The 23,418-nt window shown below is 41.3% G+C and overlaps 1 protein-coding gene across 5 annotated transcripts in view; it reads right to left on the bottom strand.

Moving 5' to 3' along the window:
* The window catches only part of LOC124157990 (low-density lipoprotein receptor), a 223,772-nt gene that overhangs the window by 43,636 nt on the left and 156,718 nt on the right, over nucleotides 1-23,418 (bottom strand). For 4 of the 5 annotated variants that reach the window (XM_046533124.1, XM_046533123.1, XM_046533125.1 and 1 more), the window contains exon 3: nucleotides 2,165-2,287. In XM_046533124.1, the coding sequence (XP_046389080.1) occupies nucleotides 2,165-2,287 (123 nt within the window). Of the gene's footprint in view, nucleotides 1-2,164; nucleotides 2,288-4,998; nucleotides 5,575-23,418 lie in introns of those variants that run through there. The other variant, XM_046533126.1, reaches the window with a different exon arrangement.

Genomic DNA, 23,418 nt, shown 5'->3' with positions numbered 1-23,418 from the left:
TTCTCGGCTTCAACGCATCGCATGTAAGGTTGGAACGTAAATATATTAGAGATCACTTGATGGGCCTGATTACCTGACGACGAAGGCGATTTATAAAACAAAATATTTATTTACTTTAGTTTATCCAGCTATGGCAACAAATCACAGAGCAAACTCTACCAGTACAAAAATAAACCAATGGAATTACTATGTCTACCTAAGTAGTAGTAGAGAATTTATGATGCTGAATATATTCTCCTTCATATATGTATACACACAATATATAGTACCCATAAATTATCGTAAAATACCGCGTCTGGCTTCTACGTATCGCATATAAGGTTGAAACGTCAATACCAGAGATCACTTGATGGGACTGATGAGTTGACGAACGACAGAGCTTGTTTACGTTTTGTTTATTTCGGGTGGAAATTTTATTTCCAACACTTTTCCTGCGCCTAAAATGTGCTGCAGGAATAATAGAGTGTTATTGAGGAAAGGGAGCCATAAGAAATACAGTGAAAACCCTCCTCTTACCAGGATGTGCAATAAGTATAAAATGTCCTCTAGAAAGATGGACATATTTGGTGCGAGGACTAAATATATTAATAGTGTGAGGACATATTGTAAATGATGAAACTTACAAATTCTATAATACTATTATGGTGGCCGCATGTGCCATTGATTTATTTTTGTCCTTGTTTAGTTTTTCCTGTAATTTATAGCCATTTTTGGACAAACTAAAATAAATTAAATACTAAAATATTTAATTTTACGAAGGAGAGACATGCTTTTTATAAAATCTATTACTTAGAATGTCCTTAGCTAACTTTTTCTATTTTGCAGAGTTCGGATTTCAATTTTGGCCTCAACTTTTGGTTACCGCGCAGCCAAAATCGGCGCCGTTGTTTATATTTACTCTGAGGTTTGGACGCGTGGTTGCCGCCCTGACGATCACGTGGGAGGGTGCGCGCGCACACGGGTTTGATTCAAACCGCCATCGCAAGTGCACGTGGACGTGTTCGGCGGGTATTAATTTGGTCGGTTGGCGGCGTGGGTGCAGAATGCAAACAAAGACGAGTGTCCCATGAGACGAATGGTTGAGTTGAAGGAGAAAGAGAAGTAATCCTTCCGAATTCGTGAGAAGGCGAAGTTTAACAACACACCTTACCACTCGCATAACGTTTAGGGCGCTTTCTGTAAAATATGGGAATTGTATGCCTATTGATAAATACGAAATAATGGTCTGACATATAGCTTTTAGAGATTATATCGGTAAAACATATGAGTGGAAACAAAAGGAAGACGTAAAATAAGTAAAGTTATCGACATGATTCAACAAAATCTGGTAAATATTTATAAAAATGACGATGAAACGTAATTAGAACAATTTCGCTTCGCACCCATGTTTTTTGCATTACCCAGCACGCTTGGAAAACCATACTCCAGGATCGCGAAAGTTGCGTCACAATGAAAGTAAGGAACAGGAAGTGCAGCGTATGCGATATAAAATGAGAGAGGTTTTAACGATATTTACGATTTGTGGCAAAATAAGATGAGAATAAAACCGAAAACTTCGAATAAAAAGATTTAATGGTGCAATTAAATTTTTATAGCTTTCTATTTAATTTTCCAAGGTGAAAAAGAAACTGCAGAAAATGCAAGCTTTTCTCAGAAATGAAATACTGAATAGTCATGTCAGTTAAAGTATATATACTTCATTGTCATTATTGACTTTTTGATAGGAGACTTTTAATACACTACAAACCTTATAAAGTAAAACGATAGATTTTTGCTCCCGCTATTCTCAATGACAACTAATTTCTTTCCACCTAGAATGGAACGAAGACAGTTTTTCATGAAAATCTGTATAAATAATCGTTAAAGCCATATCCTTCCTTCGGCGGTCAACAATGACCTTCTGACCTAACAAAATATAAGTACAATCCCCATTGTTCAGCGTTACCAGGGTGAGCAAGAGGGCAAAATGGCGACCCAGCCGCCATTGAACACGTGTGTGTGCGCGCGCGCGCGGGAAATGATCGCGTTGAAGTCATAGAGCGGGTGGGGAGATGTACGAGGAGATGCGAGAGTCCGTGACTTTGCCACAGCGCTTTGGGTTGGGTGGATGGAAGGGGGAACGCGAGGATCTGGTTTGATGTGAAGAAACGCAAAACACACTTACGGCACGTGTCCTTGTCTTCGTCGGATCCATCGCCGCAGTCTTTCTCGTTGTCGCACTGCCAATGCTCTGGGATGCATCGCCCGTTGTTGCACCTGAACTCCGTCCCCGAGCACGTCCGTGATTCTGCAAAGAATGGAAAGGCACGTTCATTAGGATATTATATTTAGGATCAATAGCCTAAATTTTAGCCTAAGCCTAGACTTTTCCTAAATGAGGGGAAAAAATAAATCTGTTTTCAATTAAAAAATGGGCAACGAAAACACCGCAATTAAATGTTCCTCATGAATAAATGAGATCGTATGCTTTCCCGGCTTAAACGGTTGAAGAAATTCTTCTCAATTTCTCCGCTGGATCAAGATTTTTCAAAGTCGACGTTTCGGGTTTTAGACCCGGGCGCTTTCAACAGGGCAGATGAGTGATTCGAGGTTTCACATAACAGCGTCTTCAGCATTTCAGAGCCAATCACGAGGAATACGGGAAAGAGGATCGACGAAGAAATGGAACTGGCATGAAACAGAGAGTAACCTGAACGTCAAACCCAAAAATTTAGCAGTAACATAAATATAGGATTGTGGCATTCCAAGTACTAAGAAGTATGCTCATGGAATTCGAGAAGCAAAGCTGGTTTCAAATTCATGCATGTGGTGATTTTAATTAAAATTTCTGCGCATTAATCATGCACGAATATACAACGTATATTTTCAGGCTGCACTTGACGGAACTCTATATTTAAATAAAAAACAATTAATCACAAATTTTGAAGTTAGATATGTATCTTACGTTATTTATATTGTGCCGTAGAATTCAAACAGTTCCCACACTCCTGAAAATATAAAGTTACACTCAAGGTTACCTCAACAACTAATTGTTTAGAACAGCGAAATATCTTCTGACTCGTTGCGGATTTTAGCTGAAAATTTTACAAGAGAGTTACAAATGTTATGAAGCACTATTTATAGACTAGGGATCCTGGATAACTCTCCAATACTAGACGCGTAGAGCTGACTGAGTCACAGGTTCAGCCTACGGAGCACTATCTCTCAAGGTCATCCTGGTATGAAAGCAACGCTACGTTCAATTTTCCATATAATACCCGGTCTTCTACGCCCTTTATATTTCGACGACGAGTTTTACCGTCTCGGGGAATCATCCCGGTTTAATCAACTTGTTTAAATTAATAGCAAAACCAATTATTGCCGCTGTGCGGATGATTTTTAATAAAAATTAGAAATTGCCGGAAGAAAAGAATACACATTAGGATTAAAGAAATAATTTTTTACAATATTTAAAAATCACCGTTTACTTAAAAACTTATTTTGACACGCTAAGATATCATTAATTGATGATAAAGTTTGAATTTAGATCGCGGATATGTGGTGCATAAATTTATAATGTCATTTGACGTTAAATAAGTTGACTGAAGTGGCAATTATGTTCGACCAACATGGATAAGTATAAAGCTGAACTAACGGAAAATTTACATTACCTTTTTTTGATTTATAAACTTTTGCCTACATGATATTGATTAAAAAATACAATATTGAAAAAATGAGAGAAAAAATGAAGTTACGTAAAATACAGCCAAAACAATCTTTCATGGATACCGTAAATATTGAAGACTCTGAGACCTCCTATCGCCGGAAAAAAGATGAACATTTGTACGAAAGTTTGCCGTAGGGCTCCATAGAAAAAGCTCCATTAATTGATGATAAAGTTTGAATTTAGATCGCGGATATGTGGTGCATAAATTTATAATGTCATTTGACGTTAAATAAGTTGACTGAAGTGGCAATTATGTTCGACCAACATGGATAAGTATAAAGCTGAACTAACGGAAAATTTACATTACCTTTTTTTGATTTATAAACTTTTGCCTACATGATATTGATTAAAAAATACAATATTGAAAAAATGAGAGAAAAAATGAAGTTACGTAAAATACAGCCAAAACAATCTTTCATGGATACCGTAAATATTGAAGACTCTGAGACCTCCTATCGCCGGAAAAAAGATGAACATTTGTACGAAAGTTTGCCGTAGGGCTCCATAGAAAAAGCTCCGTAGGGTCATGTCATATATCGTTTTACTCACTGTTTATTCGGCTTCAACAATGAATTATAAAACATTGTTAAAACGTAAACGTTTACCTTCTACGTTCGAAAGAGTGAAGAAGAACACGAAATATGGCACTGTTGTTGGCACTATTTTATACGTAATAACGAAAAATGTAACCTGTGAGAGTCCAATTTTAACATGAGAATTTGAAAAGCAATACAAATTATAAGGAAGTCGTAGAAAAATCAGCAGACTAAAATTTGAAAGAAATTAATTACGAGATCTCGAAAACTTCGGTATTGGTACCGATTCACAATTAAGCTGACTGCTGGTTGAAAATTTTGTTTTGATAAAATGTTAGCGGAGGAGCCCGTTGAGTCTCAACTGGGGCGATAAAATTAAATAATAATGCATCAATCGTGTAATCATAAAAAATAGTAAGGCCTCCCACCTCAGTTTACCGATCGACAACATCTTCTCACAGGTTTTACGTTCTACATTATTCACCAATATCTATCACCACCAAAAGGAGAGATAACTTTGCCAAGCTTGACATGAAAACTGCTTTCTTTCAACGCGTAAAATCAAAACTTAGAACGGGAAAATTACATTTTCGTATAGTAGGCGGCTTTTTTCCCTTAAATCTATGTTGCACTATTGACTCAACCATTACAGAAGCCTTGGTGCATTGCAAATCGGGATAAGTTCATTGATTTTCAAATTTCATTCTTCTCTGGTGCTTTAAAAAAAAAATCTAGGGTTCTTTGGATCTGATTTACCTGATGACTCGAGGTGGAGAGGAGTATGTGCCGGCTGTTCATCGGAGGACAGGGCGGCCACTACCAAAAACACAAAGAATATCAAGAAGGGAGTAGAATTGTCCCGTTCCTGATACTCGCGGCGATGTCTGAAGCCTCTCCGGCGACCGTACTGTTGCTGCCGAGGCATATTGCGACAACGGTGGCTGCAAGGAAACCAAGACGCACCGTACGTGCTCCGGGAAGGGGGGGGGGGCAAATACCAAGGACGAAAAGTAAAGCTTAAAAAGGAACTCTCCGCGGAGGATTAGCCGGTGAAGACAATAAAGGAACGCGGAGCGGATAAAGAAAAAAACACTTCTCGCTAGTCAACGATGGGAATACTTCTTTGGACGACGAAGAGGAGGTTGAGGAACCCTTTCCGCGGAGGAAAAAGTGTCGATGAAGACAAGTGAGCAGCGCGGAGCGATTGTTGAACACTTTTCAAGTCTCCGAAGTACAGCCAAAGACGACGCAGAATAGGATAGGGGACAGTGCTAACAATCGAGGAGTGGCAAAGACAGTCTTCTCTCGTCTCGAAGTTCTCACTGTAGACTAATCCAAGGTCCTCCCGTGCCCACCCCTTCTCACCCTCCCCCCCTCTTCCTTCTGATGACAGCACACCCCCTTTCCCTCCCTCTCTCTCCGTTTACACATACAGTGGCGACCTCTCCCGCCGTGAGCGTGGGTGATAACGACGCCGATAGCCATAGACAAGCGCGCAAAGGTCTCTCTAAAGACGCCAGCACCCATCTCTGCCTCCAAACAAGACTTTGACCTACCCCGCCAACGAAAAAAAAAATAGCGACAATTGGGAAGAGCGTCATCGAAGAAAAAAATGGTCAAAGACGGAATAAATTTTTCTCGTACTAGCCAACGGGTCAGAAAATTAATGGCCAATTACGCTTTGGTTTCCCATATCGTCACCTATTTTCAAGGCTCATATATAGCTTAAAATGCACAATTACACTGTAGTAGCATAGTGCGCGGAACCATGGACTTAGATAATCTATGTATTTGTATACTTGACACTGATGGGAAAAGTTTGTCCTAAAGGACATGATTCATCTCATCAATAATTATCATTGACTTTAACAATTTAGAAATCATTAAATAACACTTCCAAATTCCAGTAGATTTAATTCATTGCCCAATTTTCGATGTATGCCAATCAGTGTTTCAGTATGTGGGGGGATCTGCGTTTCATTAAAAGGGGGGGAGAACGATGCACTAAAATTCAGTCATGTTCAACAATGAGTTGGTTATTGATCAATTACAATTACTGGTATTTTATAGTTGTATAGTTTGGTGATAATTAATTTCACGTGTGCGAGAGCTTCGAAAATGCATCAGGGTGTTTGTAATGCCCACCTGGGTAACAGAAGGTGTAAAGTTACCATGAAATTCGTGGTTGAAAATGCTACAGCAACATGAAGTTGCATGCGATATTCGATTCCTCAATTAAAATGGAAAATAAATTGGAAAAATGCACCTTGTATTCCTCGTAAATTTCATTTTATCGTGAAATTAGTGATAGGGTGAAAAGACTTCAATGTTACTCAATTGATTAATTTGGATTTCTCTGTGGAATGATCGAAAAAATGCATACATCATTATATTTTCAACCCGAATTCGTGCAATGCTTCACAAGGGCTACACTACGCGCAGCCACATTGCGGGCGATAGTTGTAGAGGCGACAATACAGCTGACTTGCTTTAAACCTTACAGTGAAGATGAAAGGGTGGATGAGGTCACCGCCTTGGTCCCAACACACCTCGAGCGTGTCCATGGTGACGTGGTTATTGCGTCACGTGAATTTCACACGATAGGCGTATGGTGCATTATTTCCGTGCATTTGAATGATACAAAAAAATCATTCGAGGGAAACTAAATGACCTTTCGTCGGTAAGTAATGGTAAAATTATTTCATAAAATTTTATTTTTGTATAAAATTTCATATTTTATTTACATAAAACAGTATATTTATTAAATATTATAAATTGAATGAATTTTTTTTCTCTGACTCACTGATGTTTACGTCACGTGATACTTATCGACCGCTCCCAGCCGCAAAGTAGTATCTCAAAATATAATTTCTCACAGGCGTATCTTCGTATTTCTAATCCTCAAAAATCGTACGAGTAAAATTTGACTCCTTCGCTTTTGTTCAGCAATGGGTGAGCCACAAAGTCTTGCTATCCACGCGCCGGCTCTCAAAGTATATCGGTGTATACATCGCTATCCAAGACTACTATCAACTACTAATCGAGTCTCCTGTTGCGAGCACTGCTTTCCTTGATTTTCAATGTGAAGTACAAAAAGGTGTTATCTCATTCGAACTCAGTAAATAATAATAATAACAACAACAAAAAACTCATTTATTGCTCTAGGAGTTTTAACTCCTTTGGAACATAGAAATTGTTAAAGTGGTGAGCAGTACAATTAACATATTAAACAGGAATTAACATAGTAAAACTGGAAAAGAATAATTTCTTTTTCTAAGAGAAAAACGAACATTAAACATACCACGAAATAAATAACACACATTCTTAAAAAAGGAAATATAGCTTAACAAATGAAACAAGAACTAGATTACTACTTCTAACACAACAATAGGTATTAATCACATCAATGAGTGGATAATTGATTATTAAATTACATGATCAGTGTTCATGGGTAGCAAGTAAGTAGGTGGGTGACAATCCTTTTCTTAAATATTTCCTGTGATGCACTGTCTTTTAAATGTTTCGGCAAATCGTTCCACAGCTTTGAGGCAACAACAGTAAATGACTTCTGAACTGTAGCTGTGCGGAACTGTGGGGCATAGAAAAAAACAGGGGTCTTGTCTTGTAACAATATTAGTGTGCTTGCAACTGGGGAGAAAAAGATCCTATAAATACAGAGGACTACCACATTTAAAGAGATTGAACATACAACAAGCCATGCTATATTTTCTCCTTGATTTAAGATAAAACCAGGACAGCTTTTTTAAAATAAGGTGTAATGAGTTCATCTCGCCGTAAATTAAAGACTCGCACGCTCCGCGCGCTCGTTAAGGGGCTCCGCCCCTTAAAAACCCCGGTTCCGGCTTCGCCGTCTACATTTGTGGTCGCTCGAAGACTTTTAAAGTTCGAATAATCTCACCTCAGCTAGGGGCCGGCTTCGCCGGCCAGGGGGTAGGGAGGCGCCCCACTCATTCCTCGAAACGGCTTCGCCGTTCCTCGCTGGAGGGCGACTTCGCCGCCCAGGGGTTGAGTGTGAGTTGAGATGGGTGGAGTCTACAGCGGCTGCGCCGCTTGAACGGCAGGGCGGCTTCGCCGCCCGAGGGTTACTGAAGCTCCCCCTCGCCTACGCCAGTCACTCCTCGGAACGGCTTCGCCGTTCATCGTTGTGGGGCGGCTTCGCCGCCTTGGGGTCGAGGAGCCCCCCCGCGGCTGCTCCGCTTAGTCCTCATTAATGCTCTTCTCCACCGAGAGGGGTGCCCAAGGGGATTCGGGGGTTTTAATGTGTCATGCATGCGGTCACTAATCGTCCACAGTGATCAAGTAGCGATGATTGTAAAGGGTAGTGCAATGCGGAGTAATAGTGGCGACAAGTACCCATAAAAGAAGACTTAATGGCACGTTTTTCATTTTTTGCGGGGGTTCCAACGGAATACCGGGGGGTTTATACTTGTGTTAAACCAGTGGTCACAAATCGTTCTCATAAATTCCGTGCCGATAAGTCGTAGGGGTCCGGAACAGTGGTCTGACGATTCTTTTACCTGGAGAGGCGATTTGTTAGAAATTTTTTGGGAGGTTTCACGGGGTTTTCGGGGGTTTTAATAAGTGGTAGGGGCACCGGTTAAATTGTAACGAAAACTACTCGGAAAGGCGACTTTAAAATTCATTAATTTTTTTAGCGATGTTCCAGGAGGTGATCGGGGGTTTCTGGTATTTTTTCCCGTATGGTTTACGGTTGCTCGCCCTCACCTAATATTCCGGACCTAGACCTCAGAGGGGACGGGTAGTGTGGCGTAATGTTTGCGAGAAGTACCCAAATAGGAGACTAAATGACACATTTTACGTTTGGGAGGGATTTCAGGGGGATACCGGGGGTTTAAATGTGTGTACTCCTGGAGGTCACCATCCATTTACATAAATTCCGTGGGGATGAGTCGTTGGGGGCGGTGGAATAGTCACGTAAAGTACCCAAAAAGTAGACTTATATGCAAAATTTTATTTTTTGGGGGGGTGTATGAGGGTTTACCAGGGGTTTATAGGTTTTTACTGCCAGCGGTCATCAATCGTCCACATCAATTCCGTAGCGATGAGTGGTAAGGATTGGAGAAGCGGCGGAATTGTGACGATAAGCACCCGAAAAGGCTACTTATATGAAAATTTTAATTTTTTAGGGGGTTTCGGGGGGTTTAAAGTTGACGATACTATATGGTCACATTCATTTACTGTCATTTCTAATAGAAGTGTGCCTTATGACATCCATATTTCGAGAGTAATACAATAAAAAACAAACCAGTCCCCAAAAAAAGTGAGTAGTGCCCGCCATTTTTATTTTTTCGCGGTTAAATATATTGAATCATTTATTAACGGTTCATGTTTTCTGAAAGACAATAAAGAAGTGTATGTAACTACAAAGTTTGAAAGAAATCTGTCAGGTTAAAATTGACATAATCTTCTATTAGTCTGTTGGAAATCGTAATTTTCGGTGATTTTCGGAATATTTTAATTTTTTTCTGAGTAACCAAGGACGACGAAAGAAAATTGTTACCTTCATTTCGTAGACGATGTTATTAGCATATATAATAATCATTTTCGTTATCCTATACCTTAAATTAAGTCGAAGGGAGCGGAAGTTATGAAATTTTATTCGAAAAACGAATTTTTGGACGCCATTTTGGCTGCAATTTTCTTAAAAATAAATTAACAACATTACGTAATTACGTGCCCACGTTTGTCAGCTTTCAGGAAATGCATTAGCGATCCGTGTGGCACACACCATTCGCGCGCAGTAAAATAAAAACCGAAAGACTGTCCCCGAAAAAAGCCCGATTTCGGCCATTTTGTCGTCCTAGCGACGACACGTGGCGGAAACTTCCGGTTTTCGGATTTTTCCTCCGGATCATTTCGGGTTCCCCGCACGCGTGCCAAATTTCAGCCCTCCAGCACTTCTAGAAGTGGTCGGGAATTTGTATCCATGAGTGAGTCAGTCACCACAAGGGCTGTATATAGATAGGATGAATCTCACAAAGGAGTTCAACAGGCGTTGTCGCTTGATATTCAACTCCTCAGTTAAGTCATTGTACACAAGACTACAGTAGTCTAACAATAAGTGAGGGATAATGAGCGCGGTAACTAGTTTCATTTTTAGCTGAAGTGGCAGTAAATTTCTATGGATTTTTAATTGATGTAGAATTGCATTTATTTTGTTGGATATCCTCATCGTGTGTCCTTTCCAGGGAAGATTCAGGGTTAATGTTAGCCCCAAATTTTTCACACCATTACAGAACGGAATGCTTACTTCCTCGACCAATATAATTTGTAGTTCTGTGAAATTTAAATTCGATACCATCTTGCTGTTGCCAATGATAATGGATTTAGTTTTTATGGAGTTTAACACGAGGAAATTTAGCTTAGACCAAGATGTGATAGCAGATACGTCCTCATTAACATTATTGATGGTATCACCGAGTTCGTTTGGAAGGCAATGGCAGAACAATATCATCCAAGAATAAGTTCGTTGTTTGACCCGCTTCTGATTTCCAGCGGACAAATAGATTATCTCCACGCTCGCGACGACTGACGAGAGGACTTTAGCCTCGATGAACGGTCCCTTCGCTTTTGTCCTGCAATGGCTGGACCATCCACGCGTCGGCTCACAAAATATCGGTGCACATATAAATGGGGATGTCTGTTTGCCAGTCCGCTACGAGTTTACATGGCCGTGAAGAAATTATGATTCGTCAAGCGTATAGTGGGAAGATTGTCGGATGAGAAAGTGAAAGAAAGGTGCTATTTCGCACTCGTCCGTCCGCACCTTGAATACGCAGCGAGCGTATGGGATCCGGTGCGGAAAGACTTAATCCGCGAACTGGATAAAATACAAAGCAAGGCTGCGCGGTTCGTCAAAAACTGTTACATATCATTTCATTATTATTTTTTTAACGCCTGGTGTATTAACACCCCCGCCATACGCCTAATTAGGCGGCTTGCGGGATAGTATGTAGACGCAGAGGACATTGCATCTGCATCGCTTTCCTCAATGACACCGCCAACTACCAGCATATGACCTACTTCTGCTCCCCTCCGTCGTAACGTAAGCCTTTCCTGTGATTTGGTTGTTAACTTCAGACTTTTGCGTGAATTATTTGTGTGAGAACCCAGAAGGCTAGAGATACAAATCTGTAAAATATGTCGGGAGCCCAATGCCTACATGGTACACGAAATCATTTGTCAGGCCACTGCCGGCAGAGGGACGGAAGAGAAGCAACAATAAGTCACGTGACTGCGGAGGCCGTATGTCAAGAAGCATACGCGCACAAAAAATAATTTTTTTGGGCTTGGTGTCGTCGATAGATGTACAGTCACGTTGCTGACTATTCCCACATTCCATGAGGTTCCATGTAATGATGCTACTGCAAATGTTAGCGAGAGATCTCCAACATCTGTCTAAACACTGACACTAACGGCAAGGCAGAAAAAATAGGCAATGATTCGTGGAAGAATGATGTAACCACAAGGGAACGGAGAACATGAGCCCCTGCTGAAGGAGGGATGAACTACTCACACCGAAGCGAGCGATAAAACGATGAAAATTCTTGATTAAAAAGAAACTAAGGAATACAAAAACACCTGGCTATTACGAGGATGAAATTATTTGAGCAAAAATACAGAATGTTTAACCGCGATGTGACGAAATAAGTCAAAATACTTCGAGTAAACAAAATCTGAAGATTCAAGCGTGGTGGAGAGGAATTTAGTTTAAGTTAAATGTTTATGCACTATCAACTATATTTATCCAGCAGGGTAAAACATTTTCAGCCATATTAATCAACGTGCGATGTCAAAAGAAAAATAATGCTACCAAAATCATAAAAATAGCTTAGAGAGTATGGTTTTTATAAGCGCCTAACTCGAGTCTCTATTCTTTTGGTACGAAAGGCAGTCAACAATCCTGAGATTGGTTTGACGCAGCTCTCCTTTGAGCTGGCCTTTTCATGGTGACGTATTTCTTCTCTTTTACATCCTTTATAACCCTTTGTCCTATGTAACTCATTCGGGGCCGTCCCTTGCCCTTCTTCCCTTCCACCTGTCCCTCTACGATTGTTTTCATCAGGCCATCATGTTTCATGATGTGGCCAACTACGTTGTCCCGTCTTCTACTTACGTTTTTTAAAGCACTATCTCATTACTTACACGGCCGATCCATTTTATCAAAACCATTTTCCGGTAGCATCATATTTCGAATGCTTCCCACTCTACTCTGCTGCTTTTCACGTCCAAGCCTCGCTTCCACAGGGAAACAGGCTCCATATGTAGCCGAATTGTTTGAATGGAGAATAGGGTGGTTTCATTTTATTTTTTTATTGCCTAAATCGAAAGATAATTATTCCTGGAGAACATATTTCACGCTTTCAGATTTTTTAATGATGATATCTATTTTTAGCGATTAAATGAAAAGTTCAAAATTGCAAGCGCGCGAAAACGCGACGGCTAAGTATGAATGATGGGAAAACTCGGTATGACGTCGTTCTGTTTCCCCCTGCCGTAAGTGAGGTGACCTTGGGACGAGGCTTTGAGCGCTGTTACGACGCAGGATGCTAGCAGGCAGCTAAGTACCCAGCTAGCAGGTCGCGCTTGGCTTAAATAAGGATTATTAATACCCTATCAAACGAAGGAAACTTTCAGACCAAAGGAAATTTTAATAGGTGATTATTAAGAGATGTTTCACTGAGCCCTGTGCCACGAGCATGCATTGGTCATCTCAGACGATGTAAAACTCCTATCTACTCGTATAGAAACTAGGTCCCTGTGACGTTACGTGGAGTGGCATCGCATGGGCGCTAATCTGGCCTTTTTCAAATGCGGTTTTAAAATTGACCATTGCCATTCATCTAAAATGGGATTACTAAAACCAAATAACTTGTATATTGTGAATACACTAATAGTGGGTAACGAATCGCAATCAATGCCTTTCGTTTTATTTGATGAAAGAAACTACCCTATTGTTCCATGCTAATATAATTCTATGCTTGTATTCTCAGCCGTGATAAGATTCTTCTTTTCACAGAAAGCACTCATAGCCTGCGCTACTCTACGGACTGTTTCTTTCTTGCTCCGTCCGTCGTTAGTGACTCGGCTCCATAATTCCAAATACGAAACATTAGAGAAAGAGAATAGGGCTGGTCTAATGAACCCGCCCCATTAAACGCCCGCGCAGACTCCCTCCTCCCACACAGCAGACAGTCAGGAAAACAGACGGCCGAGAATGTCCCAAATCACACGTGTCCACGTGGACCGTGAATCATTTGCGGCCCGAATCAAACTGCTATCATTATCCACATCCGCTCGTTAGCACTCGAACGCAAGGCGACCAAGCAAAAGCAATCCAATGCGAGCCAGGGCTCAGCTTCATTTCCAATGCGCATGAACCCAAACGTACTTCATACGAGGCATCTATAGGTACATCTGAAGAGCGCTTAGGCTATTCCACTTTCTTAGTAGAAACAAGCCGAAAGTCTAAGCCTCACTCTTAAGGCCGTTTTACACTAGGCACGTACTCGCAGATTCTGTCGTTAGTACGAAGGCGTAGTCAAAATTGCGTCGTGTAAAGCGGTGAATTGCTAGAACACATGCGAGAATGCGTGGATGTGAGATGGCAAAATAGCCCCTGTTCTAATTTCGTTCATGCATTCGCGCAATTCCACGCCATTTTAGAAATAAATGCAGCTCCAACCTGCGCAATTCCGTACCCGTGTAAAACGGCCTTTACAACCTGCGGATAAAAGTTTATGTTTTCCGCAAGCCATGAAAAACTCTTTTAAATACGCTTTCTTTACTTGCATGCGGAAGTTTTATTAAGCTTGCCTCACAGAGTTCAAGCCGAAATGAATAAAAATCTGAAGGAGTGGATTGTACAAATTAATTGGCCACATTATGAGGTATGACGGCCTGATGAAGACAATCGTTGAAGCACAGGTGGAAGGGAAGAAGGGCAACGGACGGCCCCCGAATGAGTTACACAGGACATGTTGTATTGGATGTTAAGCGATAAGAAATGCGTGGAAAGGTTAGGGGATATTAGAGCTGCGTTATAACCAATCATGGATTTGCTGACACATGATGATGACGATGAATATAAAAAACTTCCTTACAGCAGGTACGTCTCAGGATATTCACAAGAGAAAATAAGATTAGACACTCCATCCATTTTCATGATATAAATCGGCATCGAATCCGCATCGGTCTCATCACTAACACTGCCAGGGGCGTAGCTAAGAATTAAGGCTGGGGGGTGGGGGGGGGGGGTTCAGCTGCAACTATTACCGGTGTGTGTGGGGGTATGGCATACCCACCAGGATAAGCGGTAGGTGCGAGATTAATAAATTGCGGAATTTTAAGATAATTGGTTCAAAATGGTGAGTTTTACGGCTTTTTGAGGGATATTTTATCAATCCTTTCACTATTGTATTAGTAATATCAATCTAATGAAGAAAAAATGGATTAAACTTAAAAATTTCTCTGAGCTCTGGGGGGGGGGGGGTTTATCCCCCAAACCCCCCCCACCCCCCCTCGCTGCGCCACTGAACACTGCAGCCATCAGCGTATCCTCTAGTTCTGCTGTTGTTCGTTAAGCCTTTCCTAAAATTTCTGCAATCAAATGACTAGATATTGGCCACTCTCAGAAAACTGTCACTGGCGGGATGCGAACCCGAGACCAATCCGATTGTTACAGAGAGAGAGAGAGACGAGACGTCTCGAGTCTCGTCACGTGACCGGCCAAAGTTCAGCGTGGCAAATATAAGAGGCGCGGGTCAACGGGAGGAGGGGGAGGTAGTGTCTAGGAGTCACGGGGATGGACCGCGTGCGTCTGTCTGCACGGCGACGTCACGGACGATCACGCGGAGTATGCATGCACGTCACGCAATCCCCCCCTCCTCCTCCGAAGCAAAGCGGACAATAATATTTACATAGGAGCGCCTCCAAAACAAAACACAGACGATTGACGCGGCGCCGAAGACGCGATTTGAGGGCAGATAGACTGATACATCCCGATATTCTATTAGCTATGCGATTTCTCCATCAGGAGACAAAATAAAATATCCTATTGCTGCATATAATTATGCTAACATCGGATCTGGTACGACGATAGTTGTATGCACCTATATTCTATCTCGAAAGGCGCCTCAATGGGCGCAAGGCAGGGGATGTCAGAACACCAGCCGATAACAAAAAAAGGAAAAATTTAGATTAGAAACAGTGAAAAAAATTAACTTCACTGCTTCGGGGCATTTATAGAAGCAATTAGCGTGGACTGAACGCCATCTGATGTTCCTTTTATGAACTGAAACAGCAAGAAGCCGCCCGCGCCGCGAACAAGGCATTGACACTGAGTTTATCCGTTTCTTAAGCGCATTGATCGTTCAGCACCTTCTTAACTGCAACCGACCCGTAGTACAACAATGCACCGTCGGTTTCCTTCATCCTAGCAACGGAGAAAAAGGGGCCTATTGTTGTGCCTCGGGTTGCATAAATACTCCTTCAATTTTTCACGCCATGCACATTAAACGTTTTCGCCCATGCGGGAAAAATCGCGCGGGGTTTTTCTAATAGTCCAATGAAGAAGTTTACGGGACTTTTCACATGGTACGGTTAAAACAAGAGCACGAGTTTTAGCCACATTGCAGCCGTCCAGTGTCATTGGGGCCACCCGGCTACCGTAGTCTTAGTGATCCACGTAAACAAATGCACACTTTAACGCTATACGGTTTCACTTGTGCGAGAGCTGTCTCCAGTACTGTTGATAATAATCCTTTTATAGGGTCGAAATCGTACGGTATGAAAAGCAATTAGCCACGATTTAAAACCCGTGCGGTTTTTTCCGAGCAATGTGCAAGGAGAGTTACAGTTGAAAATATTGTCATTAAAATAACAAGCTTTGCATAGTTACATACCGGTTTTCATTTAGACGTTTTACTAGCTAGCTAGTACTTAATGTCTCAAACATCTCGAAAAGCATATAGCGTTGGCGTTTGAAACAAAAACTGCATTTCCTTATTTCCTATCCATTCCCTATCACCTAGAAAAATTTGAACGAGATATGGAGGTGACACTTAACATCTACATAATACCCCGCAAGTCGCCTAAAATGTGTGTGGCAGGGGGTGTTAGGACACCAGCCGTTTTCAGCTAAAAAAAAAAAAAAGAAGTGCTCTAACGAAGTTGGGACTAGCGTTTATTAAAGTCCTTTATAGTTCGGGGGAAAAACGAATTCCCATATCTATCCGTTCGACAAAACATCTCTCTTAATTTATCGCTTCTATCGGACCTGGAAATATAGTGTGGCTCTTATATTATGTTCTCTGTGTCGCTCTTAAACATATCCATTCTCAATTGTTCAAGCAATCTAAGCCTAGCGCTCAGCCTACGAGTCTCCAACGACTCCCAGCCTAATTCGCTTAACATAAGGGACTATGGGACTTCCCTTGTTAGCCATGCCCATCTTACTCCTCCGAGCAGAAGCCGAAAATCTCTTTTGTTTACGTTTACCCCGAGGGTTTCCCTGACTAGTGCAATCCGTGATATATTCTGTTCCTGGCCCCCCGAGGGTCACTCTCCTGTTTGACGTGCTTAGGAGTCACGACTGGAAATCACGATGAGAAAGACCAATCTGCCAGGCACAGTTTGAATTGATGAATTGCAAGTCTAAGCGCCGCGTGATCCCGGCAATCGACCACTCGCCGCAATATGCGAAACTGCTGACGCAACGTGAAATAAGAACTCGCTCATAACGACCACGCATATTTCTACCGCTGATCTTAAAATCCTTCCCTATACAGCCGTTTGATGGTAAGGGTGCGAAGACGGTTAATTCCTACGGACCTGTTGCTTGAATGAAGACGATTTACGGAATATTAGCCGGTTATACTGTGATGTCTAGGAAAAAATCCGATATTATGGTTAATACGAAATCCCGTTTATAACAAAATAGAACGATGGTACCCTGGAATTAGTTATAAGCGAGTTTTACTGTACTTTAATCCACCAGATGGCGTGGGTTTTCCTTCCGAGAAATTTAATTTTCAGTCCGCATTGAAAATAAAATGTAGTGCCACTTTATCACCAACGTTGCCAAACCTAAGCCGAGGGAAAGACACGTTTTTTTGGGTGCCCTAGTCAACTTGGTTAATAAATGAAACATTTATCCTAAGATTGATATTTCCCCCAAAAACCTATTCCTTTTCTCCAAATTACTCTTCTTTTTTTTGTCTGACTCCTTCGAGCAACTTTCCCTTTATCTTTTCTTCTCAACAACTCCTTCCATTAACAATTTCCAAACAACATTAAATAACAGGATTTTAATAACCAAAGTTAAATTTAAATGAAAGGTCGTAGCACTTTTCCACAAGAATTTTTAATGCGTACAACGCGTTTCGGCTCACTGAGCCATCATCTGGTCCAGGTAGAGTTTCGCCTGATATGCTATGCTAGCATTCCGAATAAGTTCAACAGATTCAGGCTTCAATTGGTGGAAGTTAGACATATTTAAATGAAAGGTCGTAGCACTTTTCCACAAGAATTTTTAATGCGTACAACCAAAGTTAAAGTTGAAAATATTGTCATTAAAATAACAAGCTTTAATAAATTATTTCAAGCTCGCTAAATACCTGATCAGGATGGATTGTTTCATTGAAAACCTTATAAAAATCGTACAGAGGCTTTTGGGGAGGGGAGGAATTGGAACTTATCGGGCTTAAACTTATAATATATAGGACGCAACTCCACAGAATATATGCTGATATTGACTTCAGAATCGTGAAATTTTCATTTTCAAGCTCCCTCACACTAAAAGATCAAATCACGAGGATCTAAGGTTTACCTATAAGGTCTCGAATTCTTAGGACCTCTCTTTCAGTCAGTTCCACAACTTTTGTTTTCAAAGGGGACATTTATTCCTGAGGGGGAATAAAACGATTTTTCTGTTTCGCCCCAACGTTAAAAAATGGAGTAATTCCATTCGCGGTCACCACGAAGATGATGCATGGAAAAAGAAGATGCCGTCGTTGAGAAGTTTGCCCTTCTCGTAAATGCGTACGAGTTGAACGGTGGACCCTGGACAGGGCGGGTCAAACAAAAGAAGGTCGCGGGGTCTGCGCACTTGGCGCATCTGGGAAAAAGATTGAGGAGAAGACCTCATTCCCAAAAATGTCCTCCTTCATGAATGGAATTTGGAATACGCGACGGACAGATCATGTCGTTAGCCCCATCTACACATAAACACTATCCGACCACACTATCCGACCACAAGCCGACTCAGCAGGCGTATCGCGGGGGTATTATTTTTATTTTATTTTGAATTAAATGGTGCACGTAAAGCAAGGTTGCCAATTTAAAGTGCACTTATAACAAATAAGCTAATTACAGTTTCAAATAAAAAACTACAAACCGATTGCCGTGACCACAGCCTCAGTATTAAACAAGTATGTCAGTAAGCGTTGAATAGGAATACGCACAATGAGTAAAATTATTAACTGATAACGCAAACGGATCAATACAAGTAGGGAGAGAATTTATCAGGACAGAAAGTCGGTAGAATAGAGAGCGCTTAATTACTGATAGCCTGGGTATTGGCATTTGGAGTGGGGATGGGTGTGGCGGGCAGATAATCCAACGTTGAAGAAGGAAACAGTATCATGACTATTGAAGTGGGAGTTAAGGGTACTATAAATGAATTTTATGTCTGATTGAAGTCGGAAACAGGAGAGTCTGAGGAGGGATAAAGAGGATAAAACTGCAAATTGATAAGACACCCACCCGTTAACAAGTAAAAAGGAAATTTTCCCATACCTATCCGTCCGGAAAAAATACCTCTGAATTAATCGTTCATGTCGGACCTGGAAATATAGTAGGGATCTAATACGATGTTCTCCGTGTCGCTCTGAAAGATATCTATTCTCAATTGCGAATTGCCAAGAGGGAAGGGAGGAAAGAGATCCAGCTTAGGCATTAGCTCACACTCCGGTCACCGAGAATTGTCCGTTGACAACCAGAAGGGGTAGGGGGGCAATGTTGCCAGGTAACGAAGGGCTACGCCCACCTCACATGTAAACAAAAGGCTTCCCTTAAGAAGGGAGCCGGAAGGGACGACGAGCGTGAAGAACCCTAAGGAAGAATCCTTTGATCTCTGCATTCTCTTCGGGTTTTCACCGCGTCCGTTGGTTTTTGGAGACAATAGTTTCGCTGACTGTAATGTCAGCGAAACTGTTGTCGCCAAAACCCAACGGACGCGGTGAAAACCCGAAGAGAATGCAGAGATCATCTGATCAACGGCGCGAAAATCTTCGAAGGAATCCTTTGTTTTGGCGATTCTCAGAAAGGGCTTGTTGTGGTGGTTCAGGCTATTTTCGGTGGTTCATATGCATGAGAAAACGTAGTATGATTAAGCGAGGGTGCAAGGTGTGTTTGGGGTGCAGCGATTGGCTGCAAACCGTGCTGGCGCAGGGTTCTCCACCTTTAGAACTGTCATCGGACAACTCTCGCCGGCCCGAGAAATAGATGTATTTTTTGGGTGAAAAAAGGGTTGCATCAAAATGATTTCGATTCTACGATTGAAATGAAAGTGAGGGCAATGCACACGAGTGTCAATGTCCAATCATGCAAACGATTGAGTATGGACTCATATCAAGAACAAGTATCGTGCGATTCAGGGCTTGAGGACTGTAAATCTCGCATCATCGCCGGCATCCTAGCAGACACGCGATCTCCAAGTCGTCCAAGACGGCGTTTGAGAGAACAAGTACTGAAGGATTTACGGAGACTTGGAGCAGAAGTGGAAATTAACGGAAGACAGGGAAGGCAACGAGGCGGGTCATTAGCGAAGCCAAAAGTCATGTTGGTGTCGGGTAATAGGGTGGTTTCCTATTATTTTTTTATTTCCTAAATCGAAAGATTATTACTCCTGGAGTACGAATTTCACGCTTTTAGATTCTTAAATGACGATATATACTTTTCACGATTAAACGAAAAGTGATAAATTTCAAGCGCGCGAAAACGCGACGGCTAAGTATGAAGCTGGGAAAACTCCGTGTGACATTGTTCTGGTTCCCACTGCCGCAAGTGAGGTAACCTTTGGGGGCGAGGCATTGAGCGCTAATACGACGCAGGTACCTAGCAGGTAGCGGAGTACCCTGATAACAGGTAGCGCCTGGCTTAAATAAGGATTATTAATACCTTATCAAACGAGGGAAACTTTCCGTACTTAGGCAATTTAATGGGTGATTATTAAGAGATGTTACCCAGAGCTCTGTGCCTCATACTTGGTAATCTCAGACGATGTAAAACTCCTATCTACTCGTATAGAAACTAGGTCCCTGTGACGTCACGTGGAGCGGAATCACATGGGCGCCAATCTGGCCTTTTTCAAATCCGGTTAAAATTGACCATTGCCATTCGTCTAAACAGGGATTTCTAAAACCAAATAATTTGTATATTATGAATACACTAATGGTGGTTAAAGAATCGCAATCAATGACTATCGTTTTCTTTGATGAAGGAAACTACCCTGTTAGCCACGGGAATAAATAAGTAAGGAAAAGTTATACTGTTCACTACAATTTTTTTTTTATATTCACGTTTTCGTTATCGGCCAAAAAGTTACGTTATGTACCAACTTGAATGCCATTTGCGTATTCTGTGAAGAAAATACACTCCCATATCTTTAAAAACTATAAAATATCGAAATCCGTCGTACATTATATGCTCTAGAAAAATTGAACTTCAGGAATATGTTTTCATATTTTTCATTCCAGATCGCTGTCCCCACCAATTTTGGGATTCTCTCGTCGTCGGCATTAGCATTACTCGTCTATGAGAAGTGAGAACTATAAGGCTCCTGACAGGCACTCCTTTGATACGAGACTAAACAATCCCTCCCGCTCTCGCGATCCATATAAATATAAATCCCATTCGACCTGCGCACCGTGGCATTCAGAGAGCGAGGTCAAACGGGTCATCTTGGGTTTTGTTGTTGTATCGGGACCACCACATTAGTCGGGAAGGTCGACCGATAATATTTACCAACGATGCAATCATTCAAAATATTGAGCTATCAATGTCTTTTATGGGGAAAATAAATGCGATGTCCACCGCCGGTCGTTAAAATTAACAGGTCTTTGGAGGAGACATTAAATCAGCTATTCATGACACGTTTAACGATCCAGAATCATTACCACTGTATTTCGAGACTGTCACGTACAAATTGATGCCCCAGAGGGGTGAGATAAGCGAATCAAGGACGAGTGAAGGAATTATTACTTTTGATAAGAATAGAAACGATCGTCACCGCAATAAGCAAATTATAGTCGGCGAATACAGGGATTGCAAGCTGAAGACGTTGGTGCGAGAAATGAATTGTGTCGAATTAAATAATTAGTTAGCTGCGTTAATTTAAAACTGAGTTGGTTGGAAGCCATGGGGTACAAGTATTTTCTCTTTTCTATACAGAAATTAGGTAAAGAAAATAAACGAGATCAATTAGATACTTAGTATTGCATTTGATTTTCCAATCGATGTCAGCACAGAACAGAGACTCACTCGTTTCCCTTGGCAACCAGGTTTTTGTGTATTTATTCTAACAATTAACTCTACCTAACTCTGTTGAGAAAAAAATCACTTCTACCCCTTGGCGTCCAACCCACTCAATTATTATCTTCGATATCAATATTCTACGCACTATTGTCGGCCCAGAATGAGACCACGGCACCTGCGGAGGATGCGAGCTAACAGAGAACTTAAGACTCCTCTGCTAAGATCTCGAGACCGTTTACCAAATTGAAAGCAGAAGATTAAGAGGGGCTGGTCACGTGAACAGGAGGGAGCTGGACTACACAATGAGGATGGTACAGAATATCTTCCACGAAGCAGGCGAAAATTGGGGCGCCGAAGACTACAGCGGAGAGATCAATAGGGTAATTTCCTTCATCAAAGAAAACGAAAGTCATTGATTGCTATTCGTAACCCACCATTGGTGCATTCATAATATACAAATTATTTGGTTTTAGAAATCACAGTTTAGTCGAATGTTAATGGTCAATTTTAACCTCATTTGAAAAAGGCCACATTGACGCCCATGTGATGCCACTCCACGTGAAGTCACAGGGACCTAGTTTCTATACGAGTAGATAGGAGTTTTACATTGTCTGAGATTATCAATGCATGCACGAGGCACAGAGCTCAGGGAAACATCTCTAAATAATCACCCATTAAAATTACCTAAGTTCGGAAAGTTTCCTTCGTTTGATAGGGTATTAATAATCCTTATTTAAGCCAAGCGCTACCTGCAAGCAGGGTACTCTGCTACCTGCTAGCATCCTGCGTCGTATCAGCACTCAAAGCCTCGCACCAATGTCACCTCACTCGGCGACAGCTGGAACCAGAAATACGTCACACGGAGTTTTCCCAGCATTCATACTTAGCCGTCGCGTTTTCGCGCGCTTGAAAATTTTCACTTTTCGTTTAATCGCGAAAAATAGATATCGTCATTTGAAAATCTAAGAGCGTGAAATGCGAACTCCAGGAGTAATAATCTTTCGATTTAGGCAATAAAAAAATAATAGGAAACCACCCAATTGCAGAAAGACATCAAAGGCACGAAGTAACACAAGGAGCTGATGTGGGACCAAAACGTATGGCTAGCAGCGCGACCGAAACTCCTTTCGGGGTTTAAATGGCCGCATAGGTAAGCTATTTTAAACTGTTCCACTTCAATTTTTCTTCTGAATATCGAGCTCCTATCCTCTATTTATTTTATCCGTGATTATTTTTAAGTGGAATGGTAGGTAGTTAAATGATATTTTGTAGTTAGCAATCACATTAGAGCAGCGAAATAAAAATAGAATACATTTTTCATATTGTTCCCGAACGAGCTTTCTCCCCGTAAGTACATCGAGAACACATTTATCGCTACTAGTAAAAAAAATATTTAATTTCTTCCAATGCATCACCTTTCATGAAATATGAGTTCTTTATTTACGTTATCTTGCTCGGGAAAAATTTTGTCAACTTTAATGACTGTAATTACTTGGGGGTTAATTTCACATCCAAACTTGATTGGGGAACGCATATTGATAAGGTGGTAGGCAAATCATTTAAAACTCTTCATTGGGTCAAGAGGAATATAAAATAAAT

Source organism: Ischnura elegans, chromosome 4 (genome assembly GCF_921293095.1).
Source record: "Ischnura elegans chromosome 4, ioIscEleg1.1, whole genome shotgun sequence".
Classification (NCBI taxonomy): Eukaryota; Metazoa; Arthropoda; class Insecta; order Odonata; family Coenagrionidae; genus Ischnura; species Ischnura elegans.
This window is presented reverse-complemented; position numbering and strand designations above follow the sequence as displayed.